Raw genomic sequence first — 18850 nt, 5'->3', positions numbered from 1 at the left:
TTAGACATATTTTATGACATTTTGACCCATTTATAATTTACACACATTCAAATACAATCCAACAAAATATTTTACCCAAAAATAATAGTTCATGAATCAATCTCGAACTATCCACTTACATTTTGATTGATAAAATTTCAATATACAAGTCACTCTAAGTTTTTCATCAATCATCACGAAATAATTACTTAAGAATTCACATATCAGTCCAAAGACAGTTAAGAAAACAATCTGGTATGCTATCATAATTATTTAAAGGAAAACTTTAGCAATATTTTTTAACCATTTTTTTATAACTATATTGATTTATTTTAAATATTTTTTAAACATAAATTTAAATATATTAATAAAATAATGACACGTGTTTCGTTGTAAAAAAAAAAAAAAAAAGTGTATCGTTGTAAAAAAAAGTCGTTAAAAAGTGCTTTGAAAATATCATTTGTCCTTGTTTAAAAGATTAAGTGGGAAGCAATCATCTTGAATTTAGCTGAAGAAGTGTGAAATGAGTGGCGTGGCCCCAAGGTTCCTCTTCTTCCTCTCCACTCCCCTACCTCTGCTCCGCCGCCACCGCCACCACCACCGCAACCTATTCCTCCTCTCTTCCCATTCCCTCCGCCTCTCTGCTTCACCTTCTTCCTTCTCTTTCTCATCTTCACCTTTGCCACTCAAACTCAGAGCCTCCCAGTTTTCCAATGCCTACTCATCTCCCTGGCCTGAGTACTCCTCTTTCCTCTCTCACATATCCTCCGCCGGCTACCTCTCCTCCCTCCCCGACCAAGCCTTCACCTCCGCCGCCCAACATCTCTCCTACTCCTTTCTCCGCGACGCCACCGCTTGCTTGGCCTTCGCACGCGACCGCCCTAACCTTCTCAGGTTCCTTTCTTCTTTTTTCCCCTCAAATTCTATCCGATTTTGTTGAATTCTATTCTGAATTGAGATGAATTGGATTGGATGGTGGTAGGTTGCTTTCTACGAGACATATTGCGGCCGTGGTTGAGCACGGCTCCCCCTTTCTCTTCCGCGACGCAGATGATTCCGTCAGGAAGATGAAGTCCTTTCTGTCCAATGGTGACGTCAATGTTAGTTTGTTTCTTTCTTAGTTATTCTCTGTTTTTTGTTTCTCACTACTTCGTTGTGGAGAATGTTAATTTGCTCGTGTTAAGGAGCAATTGCTTGGTGTAAGAAATTTTTAACATTCACAATCGCGTTAACTGTGTTTCTGCTGACAATTAAAATATTATTTATTTCTTGTAGTTAGTATTTGATCTATTAATCGTCAAATTTCAACCATGAGTTTGTTTTACTATAAGACTTTGAGTTCAGAGCTAGGTTTGTTCTTATTTCTCAATATGACATGTTGCAAATGTAACATGATTGCTATCATGTATGAGTGCAAGTAACACATTGGTGTATGCAACGAGCAACTAGAAAGCAATTTAAAAAAGGTTTAATACCTATTTTGGTCTTCCTTTGGGAGGGTTTGTTCAAAGCGGTCCCTCCTTTTTTCAAAAGTTCACTTCAGTCTTATCTTTTGCAAAAACTGTTCAAGTTGGTCCTTTTGGATAACGGCGTTAACTTGACTAACGACAGAGCTGTCAGGTGGGTAATGTCTGATGATGTGACATTGTTAATTGTTTTAAAAAATATATATAATTGTGAGGTGTAAATTATATTAATTAGGATAAAATAAAGAAATGAATTAGGGTAATTGGAATTCGATTTACACCTCGCAAACCCTAACTCTCCTTCAATTCCGAACCCCACCCCTCCAAAGCTCCCTCCTACACAGACCTAGCAACCCAAGACCGCAACTCTTCAACCCCTTCTTCTGCTCTGCTGTCACTCCTCCCACCCCTTCCTAGAGCCCAAGCACTTCTTCTCCAAATGGCTTCCTTAACTTCCAAAATCTTTGAAGTTTCCCTTAACCGATCTCTTTGGGTCACTGCCTTTCGTGGATCCCTTCCAACTTTCCTCTCGTCTAATTCATCTACCCCTCTTGATGCTTCTCCGTCTACTGTAAAAGAAATAATTTCCCTCTTTACTGTTCTCCAAACCCAAATATTCGAAGCTGTTGCCAAACTCCAAGAGATTCTTGACCTCCAAGATGCCAAGCAGAAGATGGACCGTGAAATTCGTTCCCAAGATTCAATGTTACTTGCATTTTCTAACAACTGCTTTAGATTGGAAATAGAACTTGGTAATTTCCCTGAGAAATTTGTTTTACTGAGATTCATGGTGTGAAGAAGAACTGCGTCTTCTTGGAAGTTTGGCAAAGCTCCATGAAGATCCTTGTTGTTTGATATACAAAGAACATTAAGAGTTTGTATATGAAAGATACCCTTTGGAAAATGGCCACTTAATCTGCAATTGCTAAGCTTTAAAACATTCAAATTGGAGAAATTTGCAAAAAATTCTGGTACAGAACTTGAGATATTGTTTTGATTCCGTCTAATGATAGTGAAAGTGTGTGGAGAATTAGGCAAGATGTTCCATTCAGTTTCTCAATTCCGGATCTTTCTCTGGCACAACCGTAATCTCCATCACCGTCGTCGCCGAACGAGGAGAAAGACGCAGTTCATCTTCTGACCCTAATTATCCCTAATTCATTTCTTTATTTTACCCTAATTAATATAATTTACACCTCACAATTATATATATTTTTTAAAACAATTAACAATGCCACATCATCAGACATTACCCACCTGGCAGCTCTGCCGTTAGTCAAGTTAACGCCGTTACCCAAAAGGACCAACTTGAACAGTTTTTGCAAAAGATAGGACTAAAGTGAACTTTTGAAAAAAGGAGGGACCACTTTGAACAAACCCGCCCAAAAGAGGGACCAAAATAGGTATTAAACCTTTAAAAAAAAAAAAAATAGTGGTTGGAAGTTTCGACAGTGTAACCTTTTCTTAAATACATATTCCTTTTGGGTCAAGAAATGTGGAGATTCACTTCAAGCTTGATTATTTCAAGGATCATTGTTTCAAATCATTCCGAAATAAATGAGACAGTACATGATATCTATGGAACATATTTTCTGTCACGTATCAACACTTAATTTCAAAATTTTGAAAAGTGCATCGAAACTGTTGGTGATTCAGCTGTGCTCAATATGTACTTCACAGGTGTTGGACACTGATAGAGCAAATACGGTTGACCTAATGAAGTTTTTGCTGAGTTATGCGAGTGATCCATATGTCCCTTCAGAAGGGAACAGTCTCAATGAAAGAAATCTTCTTGAATCATCTGTCAGAAATCTCTTTGATGAACTTTTCAAACTGAGTTATAGTGCACCTGGATCAAATTCTTTTGATTCAGAGCAAAGTCAAATGACTGGAAGATTTGGATATACAAAGCCTCCTGCGCAAAATATTGAAATGAAGAGGGGTGATTGGATTTGCTCAAGGTACTATTTTATTACTTTTAATTTTGACTATAATCCCAATGAACTATCAAATGTGTTACTTTGTGTAATGGTGGAACACCAAGGGCAGAGTGTGAGGCAGTTGTTATAGTTAATTTTGTCTCCTCAAATATTGTACACCATTCTGATAAGTCTGTTTCTCTCTAATATTGAGCAGGTGTAATTTCATGAATTTTGCACGAAACATGAAGTGTCTTGAGTGTGATGAAGCAAGGCCAAAAAGGCAACTCGCCGGTGGTGAATGGGAATGTCCTCAGTAAGTATTACCCTCCCTTAAAATGTTTTTCCGTGTGACTTGTCATACACATCCAATTAACAGGATTTTCGTTATGAAGGTGTGATTTCTATAACTACGGGAGGAACCTGAGTTGCTTGAGGTGTGATTGCAAGCGACCTGGACAAATATCTTTGGGTGCCATCAATACTATGTCAAATATGGAGTACGAAAACGGAAACAATCCTAATACTTCAGATATTGATGCTAGGTTAGCTGCTAATGAAGAAAAGGCACAGCGCTGGTTTAGCAAGGTTTCTCAACTAGACAGCAGTGCTGATATTAACAGTGTGATTGCAGATGAAGATTTTCCTGAAATAATGCCACTGAGGAAAGGAGTTAATAGATTTGTTGTGAGCACGAGAAAGACTCCACTGGAGAGGAGGTTGGCTAACGCTCAATATAAGAGAAACTTGTCTAATTATGACATTTCTGGGACTGAGGATTTTAATGCTGGGGAGCCAATCAAGTCCCACGACAGTCTGGATGACATGCTAGGTCATTCAGCTGGCCTTCCTCAATATGGTAATAGCGACATTGTTTCTGAACAAAATGCTGGCGGAGACAGGCAACCTTCATTTGGTAGCTATAGAAATACTTCACATTTTAAAAATGTTCAAGGGAGCTACAGTAGTACTGTTTCTCCCAGTCCATTGTCTGCAGATGAACTTGGCCCGAAGTCTGATAACTTGCCATCAGACGAGAGCAAAAATGTGGTGTTAGACTCTGATGTTGGATATGCTAGTTTGGGAGACAGTTCACAACTTTCTAATAATTCTACAAATATCACAGAGGATAAGAAGAAAGAGCAAGCTGAAAAACCTGAGAAATGGTTAAGAAAGATTGCTGAGCTGAATGATTTTCCAGATGTGACAAATGCAATATCCGATGAGGATTTCCCTGAAATAATGCCCATGCGTAAAGGAGAAAATCGATTTGTTGTTAGCAAGAAAAAAGATCGTTCTTTAACAACACCAGCATACAAGAGACAAGTGGCCATGGAACAAGCTAGCAAAACCAACTTTGTTCCGTTTGTCCCCTTCCCCCCAGATTACTTTGCTAAAAAGGACAAGCCGCAGGCAGATGGAACAGATTCAATGGATAGGTCCAATGACGGTACATCTTCCATATCTGAGGTGGCAGAGAAGGCTTCAGAGATATCGGATGATGCTAGAGCTCAACCAGAACAGAGTCCAAAGTCTTCTGAACAGAGCTCAAATAACAATGATATTGGCTCTATGTCTTGGTCAGGAACCAGTGGAAATTCAAGGCAGAGTTTCAATCAAGATCATGTTCCCAATTTGACTGGGAGTTCATCCCCAGTTGTAGCATCTGACAACCAGAGTGGTAAAGCAGAGTGGACAGGGAAGAGTTTGGAGGGGTCTGCCGTGAAGGAACCAGATCCCTTGGACATGTCAGAGGAGGCAAAGGCAGAGAGGTGGTTCAGGCGTGTTGCACAAATTAAGGATATATCTGAGCTCAGTCAGATTCCAGATGAAGATTTTCCTTCAATAATGCCTATGCGCAAAGGGGTGAACAGATTTGTTGTAAGCAAGAGGAAAACTCCATTGGAAAGGAGATTGACATCTCAGCAATACAGAAGAAATCTACCAACTGTGAGCTCAGATCCAAGTAAAAACGAAAATGAAGGGAGCTGAAAAGTAGTTGTAGTATTAATTATTTTTACCATTTTGCTTCCTTTTTTCATTGTGAAGCTAAAATGTTGTTGGCAAATATTGAAAATGGATGATAAGATGCTCGAAATAATCAGTACTAAAACCTTTCATTTTTGTATTTTCTGGTTTCGTTTCCGATGTAGGATTCCAGTTTTCTGTTGTATTCCCTTTTCCATTGTAGGTTGCCTCGGAATTTTTGATCCAATGAGTTTTCTCTGTCAAATTTGTTTTCTGGGTTTTCGTGGAATTGAAGTTGTGATGCTTATAAAAATTAAAATATTCCTTTTTCTTTTTTGGATTTTTTTATGTTGAGATCATGGCAAGCTATGAAAGTTTTCCTTTTATTTTCTTAAGGGGTGTGCATTTGGTCTATATGTACCTTAAATGTGACCACATCAAAAATCAGATTTGCAATTCAACTTATGGTGTGCACTTTCTTGAGAGGTAGTTGTGTTAAGATTCCACTTATTATCTTCTGCAAATCAGATTTGCAATTCAAAATCAAATAACTTGGGATTATTTCATGCTAAGGATATTACCATAATTTGAATACCATGTTGTTTGTGGGTTCACAAATGTTGTGAATAAAATATGTTATTGGAATGGTGTCAAATGACTTTTGCAGTACATGACAGCTCAAATTAACAAGTGATTGCTTTCTCATTTCGTGAAGTTTATTTATGTTGTTATGGATGTTAATTTCTGAAATTACGTTGGTCCCTTGTTCACTGAAAATGAATGCAAAATGTCTTCTGCTTTGGCATACTGGGCAACACCTCCCTCAAATCCCTCTCTCAAGGCCTAGCATGCTCTGATATTGATTGTGTTTTTTTGACCAACAAGCCCTTGTTTCACTGCCATATAGTATTTTTCATGTAAGTCTGTATCTTTGAACAAAAGCAGAAGCAGTCAGCAAATTAAAATTTTGAAGTTAAATGATTGTTACCTTCTATTACAGGTCATAAATAGTAGTCTACAGGTGTACCATTTTATTCAGACTTCACCTAAGCTAAACATATCCATGCGCATCCATAGGTAAATTCATTTCTTCAAATACTATGTTTCCTTGGTTCTGTTTCTATTATTATTATTGTTGTTATTACAACCCCTTAATTATATTTTTAACATTTTCGGCCGAGGTGAAAAAAGCTATGGCCTCTTAGTTGGTTTTACAACGAAGGTGTTAGAATACATGGAGAAGAGTTAGTTAAGATAATTAGAATATTCATGAATTAGTTACTTAAGGTGTCACATACATAGATATACATAGGAAAGGAGAAGAGAGGGAAAGGAGGTAATTTTGTAGAGTGAGCATTAGTTCTGTGAAGGGGAAGCCCTTGAAGGAGATTGCGCTCTCCTATTTCTTGTTCTATTCATTCTATTCAATTAAAACTTCTCTTTTCTGTAAAAGCTTCAGAAGGCACATCACTAAACAAGAAAAATAGCCTTCTTCCTCCTCTCATCTTCTAAAAACTTGTCTGGCAGTTCCTATTGTATGATATAATTATTTTCTTCCTGCTACTTCTAACATGTGGCTTCCTTGCATGCTGTATTACTTGTTTTTATATGGCTTTCCATTTCAGAATGATGTTTTTACTGTAAAACTTGGTGATATTGGCTCCTATGTATTGAACAAAGTATTGAAAAAAAAACACCAAATCGACAACTTTGACTGTCTTCTGCGAGGTATCGTATGTTATCTGTCTAATTATGCTTAATTTTTGACCTAGGTTTATTTAAGGTTTTAGTCTAGATATGTGTGTTCATGTATTAAACTTCATGTGAATGAATTTTACAGCAGCCGAATACTATTTAGAATTCTTTAGTATCTTTATGTGTGAGAATGAACTTGGAGAAAAGCGAATATTGGTGATAACCAACCAAATGGTGAGTTTGACTCCTTAATTGTTGTAACACACTTTCTATTATTGGTTAAAATTTATCGAAAATTATAAAATTATGAGTTTGACTCCTTAAATAAAAAATCGGAATAACAATATTGTGACTTTCAATCAATTTGAGTTAATAATATTCTGTTAGAGAGTATATTGAGACAATTCTTTGTAATATGTGTATCTTATTGGTAAAACTTTGTTAAATCCTTCTATCAGTGTAACTTCTGTTTCAAGTGTTCCACTTGTAGTGTAGGGATCTGTGCAAAAGTTTACGACAGGTACATGTTTTGTCTTTAAAGAAAAAAAAAAACAAATAACTTACTATTGGTTGAACAATATTCTTCACCACTCCCGATCTTCCTAGACACTTCCAATATCTTTCTGATACTCAGTCTAGTTGAGTTTCACTCGCTCCTGGTTCCTGCTAGAAACTTTCGGTATCTTCCTAATACTCTGTCTAGACTGAGTTTCATCCATTCCTAGTTATTGCTAGACAATCCCGGTAACTCTTGTTATTCTATCTAGTTGAATTTCACCCACTTTTGATCATAGCTAGACACTCCTGGTATCATCCTGATACTCTATTTAGAAATTGAGTTTCACTCACTCTTGGGGTTTGACGTTTAACTCAATAAAGTTAAGCGTTTAGTATTTTGATTATTTTTTAGAATTTGCAATCATTTGGACTGCATACAAGTTTTTAGACGATTACTGTTTTAGAGAGGATATGTTGCAATACAATTCAATCGAAGACTATGCAAAATATTTCTCTCTTCTTACAATTGTAAGTTTATGATTCTATAAAGCTCAGAGTATGATCTTTCTTTCTTGTCTTTTCCTTTTCTTCTCAGATTTTGAATTTTACGTTCGTGGGTCTATTCGCTTGAGCCTATTCTTTTTATTCTGTCCTTTTAATCTTCTTTTTGAATGATCTTCTATTTAAGGAATTTCAAAAAGATATCTGGTAGATAGAGTTTTGCTTTTGATCTTTGGATCTTCAAGTCTTGTCATAGGTAGCGGCCATAGGTTAAAGTCAACTTGTCTGAACAAACATTCTTTTTCAATACTTTGATAAAAGTAGGTAGTATGATTTTTCTGACACGACTTTTGATGGAGAGAACATTCTATTAATGTTTTTTTTTTGTCTATAACATTCACTTCTAACTTGTATTTGATAGAGTAGGTGGATATTTGTAATAGACAATCTAGAGAGAGTAGTGTATATATGCATGCAGTATATCTGTCCTTTTTCTTATCATTTTTTGTTGTTTTTAAATGTTGTGCATTTAATGCTTTTTAATGTGAGTTTAGAACAACAGAGTACTTTACAAATTTTCTACCATTCAGGCAAGATTTGATTGTTTAAGCATTTGAGCAAGATACCAAGTAGGTTATAATAGTTTCATCGTTGAATGAAAGAAACTGTTTAGCACAAGATGTTGTATAGCCTATGTAACACTTTTACTAAAGACACTTTTTTTAGTTATCTTTGTTTAATTGAAGAGCGTCTTTAGCAAGGTCTCTTTCAACACAAGTTTTTAGATTATAACTTTTAGCACGTTTTCCAAAAAAATCTTTTAACATATTGATAGCTTATTGAGCATTGCTTAGTAATGTATCTTTCAACACAAGTTTTTAGATTATAACTTTTAACATGTTTTCCAAAAACATCTTTAACATATTGATAGCTTATTGAGCATTGCTTAGTAATGTATAGCAAAAGTGTTTAGTAAAACTCTCATATGAAACATAGATATGTTTATAATGAATTCGTTTGATGGTGTGTCTACTAAGATTTTTCTCAAAAACAGTTATATTTCATAAAACCTTTTCATGACACATTTTTCACTCAACAATATTCTCTTTAGAGAGATAATACTTTTTCAAGTACTCATTTAGTTTATTCGTTGTTTGTTAACATCATTTGTTTTTCACTCGTTGTTTGATAAACCTTGTTTTCTTTAACAGTTTTTGCACTTATCCCTATCCCTAAAGAGGATGTAGCGTCCGATGATATCGATACTCGACTATTGACACTACAACCATTATCATACCTCAATATACCTTTCGAAATAAGATGACCACTCTACTTCAACAACAACACACCTCTCTTGTAATCACAAACTAAAGCAAAGAATTCAAATAACTTGGTGGCAAATTACGACTAACTCCATTCCTATTTATAACTTAGTGGTGATGGTTTACCTTCTGACTTAATGGGCCAAACCCATCACAAATTGGCCCATGAAACGTTTCGTCCAAGGCAACTCTTCAGATTTAACATCTTCCCCCTCNAAAAAAAAAAAGCAGCAATTCATTCTTGAACCTTCACTACGTTTATCAAGTCACTGTTTTAGTTTCTACACCAAATTTACCACCATTAGTCATAACCCTTCGTATTTAACATCCCATTATTCAAACCTCTTCATCGCCATACTCTTTAAGGCTCAAGGACTACTATACCCGTAGAATTATGACTAAAGATAATAATTTTTCTTTGCAAGATCAAGCATTTGAACTACAAATGTCGACACCTTACATCAACTACAAATCGGGCACTAACACTCTTTGCATGCCTTCTTGACATGAAAAGATTGGGGGGTTCCTTAAGACAAGGACATGATATTATTTACCCAGTACCTAGTGCAAGATAGCTTGCAACCAATAAGACGACTATTGAATGCTCTACAAATGGATCACTTAGCCAAACACTGAGTATCAGGTGTTGGGAATTATGCTTTCTACACCAAAGGTTGCATCTACTTTGATAAAAACGCCACTCATTAAACTTGAATACCACCTATCGGTCTTTCATCATGCTTATTGAAGACATTCTCTTATCGGATAACTTAGCTAAAACTATCTCAGCTTCACGTCGGTAAGTTGGTCATTGGACCTCTAAGCCAATAGACTCATAACTATGGCACATTCGAGTAGGGGCCCATGATCAATGAAGTAAACTTATAAATAGTATTATAATCACAGATTGTCTTTCTTTTTTACATTTAATTGAGATTTGACCAAAATTTTTGACTAAGTACTAACTTTAGCATTGAAGAATCCTTTGCAGACTCCATCATTCAATATTGAATGACTAAAATTGAGTAATAGAGAACTCATGGAAGTAGAAGGAAACTTTTGCATAATACGTTCGATTTTGCAAAAATACCATCCTTATTAATTATTATTATTATTACTATTATTATTTTTAAAACTATTTGTAAAACTTCTCCTCTTATTGTATTTGAGTAATAAATTTTTTATTACTTTTTATCCCATAAATCACTTTCTTTATACTCATTAAACTTAACAAAATTGTGAGAGGATTCAATTAAATTAGCTTAGAAATCCATTGAACTAAGAAGTGCTTATAGTAGACTTCAGCCAGTTTCTTCCTACACCTCGATAGCTTTTTTTCCCACGCTTCTATAAATAAATAAATAAAATCTCTTTTGCTCTTTTCTTAAAAGATAATATGACTTTGGGCCTAAGGCAGGCAAGCTTAAAAAACTATTATTCTAGTTTAAGCTAGTGCATTTATTTTCATATAATTAAAAATTTATTGTAGATAAATTTCGTTGAATATATAAATTACATTTTTTATTTATGGTGAACAATTTAACTTACGATATAAGATTACTTTAACTTACTTATGTACATGACACTTTAAACTTTCAAGGAATGATTTAAACTGTGATGCGAAAGTATTTTTAGCTATTAACAATTCTTTTCCTAAAAAATCATTTAAATTTAATTGAGATATAGATTGAAAGGGTTGGATGGTCATAAAATGAGAATCAAAGTAAGATTAAAATAGGAAAATGAGATTATTAAACTATTTTTTAAATATTTACAAAAAATAATAATGCATGAAATACACACTTTTTCTTTTTTTGCGAATGTGAATATGTGAATGAGAGAGCTCAATTATCCTCTTACGTGGCCAAACCTCAATCACCATTTCATATTCTCTCATTAATGGCATACTCAAATCCAGTTTTTCAATCTCCATGATTGCACAATTAAGAAAGCTTTGACTTGTTTTTAAGATAAACTTTATATTTAGTGTTTTAAAACTGAGAAAGTAAAATTATACCATTACAATTTACAAACAACGGTTTAAAGAGATAAAGGTGAATTAAACTTCCATCCATGTTCATGTCTCTGCCACTTTCTTCCCAAAAATGGTTGACCAATTGTGTTCAACCACTCATCTCCATTCTGTGTTGTCTTGTTTTCCTCATGTTTGATCTTCTTGATTCTGTTTTCTGCGTTATCTATGGATATCTGGATAAACTCATTGAAGGAGAGGCTTTGCCTTGTTGCTGCTCTAACTGGGAGAGGCAAAAGAGGCGGATGAATGTGACAGATGATGATATGTCAGATAGCTTGTATGAGAGGAGGAACATTTTCAGAGAAATGGGGTTCCTTCGATATGAGAGAAAACGAGAAGATTCCAATACAAATTTTGATAAAGGTAGTGCCAGGTCAGTGAATCGTTGGTCTGATTGTGGCTGTGATTCTTGCCTTTCATGGGTGAATGATGGAAGTGAATATAAGCTTCATTTTGTTGTGAAGGAGCCCTTGTTGGGTAGGTTAGTTCTACTGGTTTGGTTATTTTTTTCCAAGCAGAACTTGCATATAGTTTTACTTCCATTGCCGTTTTCAATGATGTTTACTATCAGAATTGAAGTTCAACTATGCAACTACATTTATGTTTTGTCTTACTATTATTTGATGACCACTTTCATGTTTCTATGTACTTTTCTCTGTGACTGGTTTTTGTTGTCAATTGGTGTTTGACAGTCACTGGTGAGAACTTCAAGGGAAAACCTTCTGAGAATGTGATCTTCTTACATGGATTTCTCTGTTCTTCCTCATTTTGGACAGAGACAGTGTTTCCATATTTTTCTGAAAAGACGAATCACGAGTACAGATTGATTGGCATTGACCTGCTGGGATTTGGCAAGAGTCCAAAGCCTAGAGATTGCTCATACACTTTGCAGGATCATGTGGAAATGATTGAAAAATCTGTGGTTTTACCATTGGAGATGACTACCTTTCATTTGGTTGCACACTCCATGGGATGCATAATTGCATTGGCCTTGGCTGCTAAGTACCCAAAGAATGTAAAATCAATCACCCTTGTTGCTCCTGTAAGTACTTTGGACCAAACTGAATACTTTGCTGCTTATTAGGTTTGAGAACTGATCTTCTCAGAACCAATTAACAATTTATGTGCTTTGGATTCAATAATACCTTCATTCTGCAATCAAAATATGTGTTTTATTTTTGTTAACAGTCACTAAGATATACTCTCAAATTCAGAAATAAAAGACAAGTAAAAGATTATTAATACAGTGTTATACTTTTTAATGTTGAATTTGGATCATTGGTCAGCAGGGCCCTTATTTCTTTTATTTGTCCGGTAATGTCTCATGAATTTCTTCATTCTCCAAATGGTTTTGGTGGCAGCCATACACTTCTTCTGAGGGTGATGCTTGTTTAAATGCACTGTCAATGCTTGCTGGAAAGAAATTGTGGTCTCCACTGTCTTTTGGTTCTTCATTTATGTCCTGGTATGAACATCTGGGCCGTACAGTTTGCCTTGTCTATTGCAGAAATCACCGAATATGGGAGAGCATTCTAAAATTCATTACTCGCAGGAGGTAACAAAACATCTATTGAAACACTGTAATGAATAACATACCACATGTTTCAAGTTTCTTTCTCACATATTACTTAGGACACAGACATGATACACATAATGCATGCTTTCTTTTCCTTTGGTAGGGATCTTCATTTCTTGACCACAGACATGACCAGGCACACACATCATTCAGCTTGGAGTTCCATGCATAATGTGCTATGTGGAGGAGCAAAATTTGTGGACAGTTACCTTATCATTTTGACCAGAGTTGGAGTGAGAATAAATGTGATTCAAGGTGAAAAGGATCAAGTTGTCCCAATGGAGTGTTGTAGTAAGTTCGAGTTGAAGGCTCCTAATGCTGAAATCAACATCATTCCAAATGCAGACCATGGGACTGTACTATTTGGCAGAGAGAAAGAATTTGCACTTAGTTTAGAGCATATATGGGAATCTTGCTGTTGATAGAAGTTAATGTCAATTCTAGGATAACTGGCAAGATATGAAATATTAATCCTTTGCATTAATTAGGGATAAGCTTATAAGATGAAGCTGGGATGAATGATAAAATTGTATCATTCATGGTAGAAGTTGTTTGAGAAATAAAATAAAATACAACATACCCTCTGCTAAAGCCAAAATGCAGCCTGTCAGAGAAACTGAACTTTTTACTTTTTGGGTTTTTAAATTGTTTAATCTAAAAACTGAAAATGTAATGTTTGTATTGGAAAGTTATTTGTTGCATTCTTAAGATTGAATTTGTGAAATGAGTAGATAATATTTTATTAATGAATGTGCATGTCCAATATAACCAAGATGTTGCCTAAACTAAGTTACTTTTACAAAGGAAAAGACCCATCGTTTTTGTCTGTGTGGAGTTGGTTATTGTTGGTTATTATCTATAAATTTTTGAGTTTAAAATAATATTAATTTTTTATGTTAAGTAAATTCATGTCTGATTGATATTGTGTCTTTTGAGTGATCTATTTCTAAAATATCTATCGATTATAGAATTTGACTTGTAGGTTTGAGAAAGACCTAATGAAGCATTTGTCTTGATAAGAGTTGGTAAGAGGTGTTTGGAGAATTTGTGTTGTTAAGGTAGACATGGGGCTATCTGGTGTAGGCATGCAACCAAAAGGTTTGATTTATAGGTAAGGATGGTTGAGAAGGTTAGAAGAAGGTGAAGATGTGGTTGAAGTAAGTAAATTTGATGGTTATGTATTATAATGGGTGTGAAATTGATGGTCTATTGGGTAGTTGGAGGACCAACTAGAGTTGCAAAAATGGCTTGCTCAAGTTTGGCTTCTCTTTGAGCTTTCAAGGGAGCATAGGTTTTTGCTTTTATCTTCTTTTTGGGGAGACTCATCTACTTCTCTGGGTTGTATCAATGTTATTTGACCATCACAAAGTTGGCAACTTCACTAAACATAAAAAAAGAAGAGAAAAAAGATGAAGTGAAATGGTTGGAATTGATGGGAAAAATGAAAAAAAAAAATAGAAATCTTGTACTATTATTCTAGTTTGAGGTATCAGGTTTTAAGTCTGGTGTTAAAAAAATGTTGAAATAGAAGTTTTAAAAAAGAATTATAATACATGTTTACTCTATTTTTTAGTCCACACCTACACAATACTAATAAAATTATATTTTTATTTTAAAATATAAAATGATTAGGAAATATTTAAATAGAAAAGTAAAAATATTAAACTTTTATTCGGTGTTAAATAGACTTAGAAAATTGACTTTCTACTTACAAATAGCAAGTTTTCCTACAAGTAAGATATTTGTCATAATATTTGACATACTCCTTTGATTATGGATTTTTCTTTATCATACTTGCTTTATCTTAATGGTATCAAACTTCAATATTCTTTGACCTCGAATGAAAAGGTCAGGTTCTTGTTTATATGAATTGTACTTTTTCTTGTGATAATCCCAACTATTGTAGTAATTTTTGCATCCATAAGAGCTTATTAGCAATTTTTGTAATAACAATATATTTTGCCTCTATAGAAAATAGATCAACACAATTTTGTAGTATGAATTACCATGACACTGCTCCTCATGCAAAAGTCATCATATAGAAAGATTTCCTAAAATCCACACCACTAGTCATGTATGCATTTGTGTAACCATTCAACATAGGCTTACCACTTTTAAAGCATAAACAAACTCTAGAAGCACTTTTCCTAATTATACACTTTACAATTTGTCAATGATCTTTTTTCTAAATAGTAAGAAAACTATTAACTACACCAATAACATGAGCAATGACCGGCCTTGTACACATAATAACATACATCAAACTATCACATGTAGATGAATATGGAATTTTCTGCATTTCTTCTTTCTCTTTGCCACTTTTAAGACACAACTTTGAACTTAAATTGGAATAACTTGTAAGCGGAGTGTTAACAAGCATAGAGTTGTCCATATTAAATCTCTATAATACCTTTTGCAATATATATTTTTTTAGATGGCCATAATTTTCCATTCTTCTAGTCACGAACAATTTTCATGCCAAAGATTTGTTTTGCAAGACCCAAATGCTTCATTGCAAAGAACTTGTTCAACTCCTTTTTGAGACTTTCAATCTTATTCATGTCATGACCAATAATCAACATGTCGTCAATGTAGTGTAAAAGAATATAAATTTTCCATTAGAAAATTTCTTTACAAAAGCACAATGATAAAAAGAGGTTTTGTAATACCAATGATCCATCATGAAGCAATCAAATTTCATATATCACTACGTTGGAGCTTGTTTGAACCTATACAAGTTCTTTCTTGCAAATAAAATTCTTTTTACCTTTGATTGTAAAACCTTTAGGTTGTTCCATATTTATCTCATCTCCAAGTTACCAGGAAAGAAGTTTGTTTTCACATTAAGTTAGACAAATTCTAAATTTAAACTTGTTATTAAGCTAAGTACAACTCTAATTGAAGACATTTTAACTACATGTGAAAACACCTTTCAAAAATAAATTCCCTTTTTCTAACTAAAGTCTTTCACAACCAACCTTATCTTATACCTTGGTTGAGTTATTCTTCTCTAATTTCAATTTGAATACCCATTTATTTCTCAATGCTCTCATGCCTTAAGGCAGCTTCACCAATTCAAATATATGGCTCTCATGCAAGGATTTCATCTTCTCTTCCAAGCATTTGCACCACTTATCTTTCTCTTCATGTGACATAGTTTATTCATAGTTTTAGGCTTTCCCTCATTTGTCAACAAAACAAAATTGATGAGGTGAATATTTCTAATGGCGTCTTTCTCTAGTAGATCTTCTCAAGAGAGGCTCCACATGTGGTTCAGAAGGAGTTAGTTCAATTGATTCATCAACTTGAGTCTCAGACAGATCAATTATGTTCTCCAAGTTTGTATCCATATCTCCCTCAAGGTCAACAACTATTGTAGGAGGTTATGGCTCAACATTATTGCATCCATGAGCAACCTATTTTGCATTCTTTTTCTTCTCAATATTTTCAATGGTTTGATCCTCAAGAAAAATAACATCTTGCCTTCTAACAATCTTCTTTTCAACTAAATCCCGAAATATGTAACCAAAATTATCATGACTAGAACCTAGGAAGATACCCTACTTAGACTTCTTATCAAGCTTAGATCTTTCATCTGTAAGGATGTAGTTGGCTATTAAACCAACAAGTGCATCGATCGCAATATAGTAAGTAATAAATATCGTTCTCTCCTAAGAGACTTGTGCAACACTAAAAAACTCTTGCACTCTAACTCAATTAGACCACAAAGTTCACAAAACACGAGAAACTCTTTATGATATTTTCACCAAACAGTTGGTGTACAAGGAAATGTAGCATAAATTATTTACAATTTATTAAGATTAAAGTTCATCCAATTCACTCTCATACATTGACAAACATCTCAAATCCATGTTCATGCCAAAATCAACTCACAAACATACTCAAATCCTATCCCTAGAGCCTTTGAGCCTATGATAACTCATCAAGTTCCAAATCCTTGAATCTTTAATAAGCAACCATACATTAAGTTCAAGAGTCTAATATTACTAATGAATCAAGTTTTATTCCTATATACAAGCATTATTAGGCATTTAATTTCAAGTCTATTCTAAAGATATTTCCCAACACCTCAAGAACCACAAATCAAGTTTGGGAACAATCCACATCAAGCATTAAGCATAGAAATTGAATACATAAATAGGAAAAACATATATCATTAATAGCACAAAATTACACAAGAGTTTCATGTTTTATAATTAATCTCAACAAATAAGAATAAGCATCTATGGTGGAGAACTTAGGATTCTACAAATTAAAGATATAAAGTAATGGAAACCAAAGAGAAGATGGTGATTTTCTGATTGTTCGAAGGTGGTCCATGGTAATATAATCCTACAAGTGAGTTTTTTCTTCATGTTTGCAGCCTTTGTGTGATTCTAGTGTCCCTAGAGTGACTACTTATCTAAAAGTAATTATTTCTTGTCTAATTATGTTTTCTTGAGTTCCAACTTATTTTTCTCTACCACAAAAACTTTCTATTTACTTATTTTACACTTATAAACAAGGAAATTAAAGGCAAACTAAGCCTAAAATAACTAAAATTCAAAATACGCTAAACTTGAGAATGAAACAATATTAAAGTTAGAAAAGAATTTATTTATTAATGACAAAAGGTGCTCGAAAATAGATAAAATGAATGTTATAATGTGAACATATATTTTGCAATCAAACACTCTCAAATGAATATAGGAAACATATTTCCCCTTCTACACTTTCTCTGACAAAAAGAAACATTTGTCTTTCAAGTATAGCAAGGCTCTTCTCATTCAAGAAACCAAGTATTTTATGCCATAATTCTATGGAACAACTCTTAACTTCACTCACTTGATGTGTAGATAACTTTGTTGATATACAATACATAATATTTTACTTTTCATCTTTTGCTACTACCAATTTTCTTTTAGTACATTTCCATTATCCTTCATCAAAGAAATTATGATAATTATCTTCATTAAAGACTTCTATAGAGATCAAGTTAAGGCAAATATCAAGGATGTTTTCAACATTCCTTAAATTTAGCTTGCATCTGGTATTAATCTCTGACCAGATTTCACCAACAATCTTGCTTACCCTTAGTTTCTCATATTCACATGTCCAAAATATTTAACAATATAGAATATGAAATCAAGTAGGATCCTTTTTTTCTTTGTGAGTGTCATATTACTTTACAAACCAACAAAGTTTTAGAAATATTATTTTAAAAAGAACTCAAAAAACAATAATAAATAAAAAAATTATAAAAATAAACTGCCTAACTATCCTATTATAATTTTAGAATATAACCAAATAATAATATATACTTTATATATTTTTTTACAGCATTACAAATGGTCTGGATATTAAAGTTAATATTTAATCCAATCTAGCCTAATAAAATAATATTAATATTAATTATAAAAATATTATTATTATTCAATATTTTTATAGTATTAAATTATATAAATATTTTAAACCACTTTTATAGATCTAGAAAATACAAGTCAACTTTATCGAATCCAATTAACCCAATGCATGAGATACATTATATCACCATACAGATTTCAGTGTGGCCATTCCCCTTTATATCGTTTATTCAAAATTCAAATATGAGAACGTGTTTGGTTGGTGGGATACTATTGGGAAGACAAATCTGGTTAAATCAAAACCACGTGCAAAACTGAAAACTGCTGCCCAAAACCACGTGCTACCTAATTCTATAACTCTAAACTTCAGCACAAAATATTAAATATATGATTTTAAATCTACAATATAAATCCTGTAAATTCATTGATTTTCATAGCTATTAAAATTAAATCAAAACTCATTTTTAATTAAGTGATATTATAAAATGTTTCATACCAATAATTCATATTTATTAGTTTTATCATCAT

At 33.7% G+C, this 18850-nt stretch overlaps 2 protein-coding genes across 3 annotated transcripts; both read left to right on the top strand.

Moving 5' to 3' along the window:
• Window positions 1-451: 451 nt before the first annotated feature.
• Window positions 452-5651, top strand: LOC106753973 (zinc finger protein VAR3, chloroplastic). Its single transcript, XM_014635893.2, has 5 exons — window positions 452-873; window positions 962-1079; window positions 3126-3406; window positions 3582-3680; window positions 3760-5651. The coding sequence occupies exons 1-5, from the start codon at window positions 503-505 to the stop codon at window positions 5354-5356; spliced, it is 2466 nt and encodes an 821-aa protein (XP_014491379.1). The 5' UTR covers window positions 452-502; the 3' UTR covers window positions 5357-5651.
• Window positions 5652-11259: 5608 nt separating this feature from the next.
• On the top strand, window positions 11260-13683 carry LOC106753699 (probable lysophospholipase BODYGUARD 5). Of its 2 annotated transcripts, none has more exons than XM_022777759.1 (4): window positions 11260-11860; window positions 12160-12425; window positions 12745-12938; window positions 13063-13683. In XM_022777759.1, exons 1-4 carry the CDS (start codon window positions 11422-11424, stop codon window positions 13379-13381), a joined length of 1218 nt encoding a protein of 405 aa, XP_022633480.1. In that variant the 5' UTR covers window positions 11260-11421; the 3' UTR covers window positions 13382-13683. The 2 variants fall into 2 exon arrangements, with proteins under 2 accessions (XP_022633480.1, XP_014491041.1); XM_014635555.2 differs by having other exon boundaries at window positions 11264-11860; window positions 12076-12425.
• Window positions 13684-18850: the final 5167 nt, after the last annotated feature.

Source organism: Vigna radiata, unplaced genomic scaffold, assembly GCF_000741045.1.
Source record: "Vigna radiata var. radiata cultivar VC1973A unplaced genomic scaffold, Vradiata_ver6 scaffold_7, whole genome shotgun sequence".
Classification (NCBI taxonomy): domain Eukaryota; kingdom Viridiplantae; phylum Streptophyta; class Magnoliopsida; order Fabales; family Fabaceae; genus Vigna; species Vigna radiata.
The sequence above is the reverse complement of the archived record's forward strand: the minus strand, read 5'-3'. Positions and strand labels throughout refer to the sequence as shown.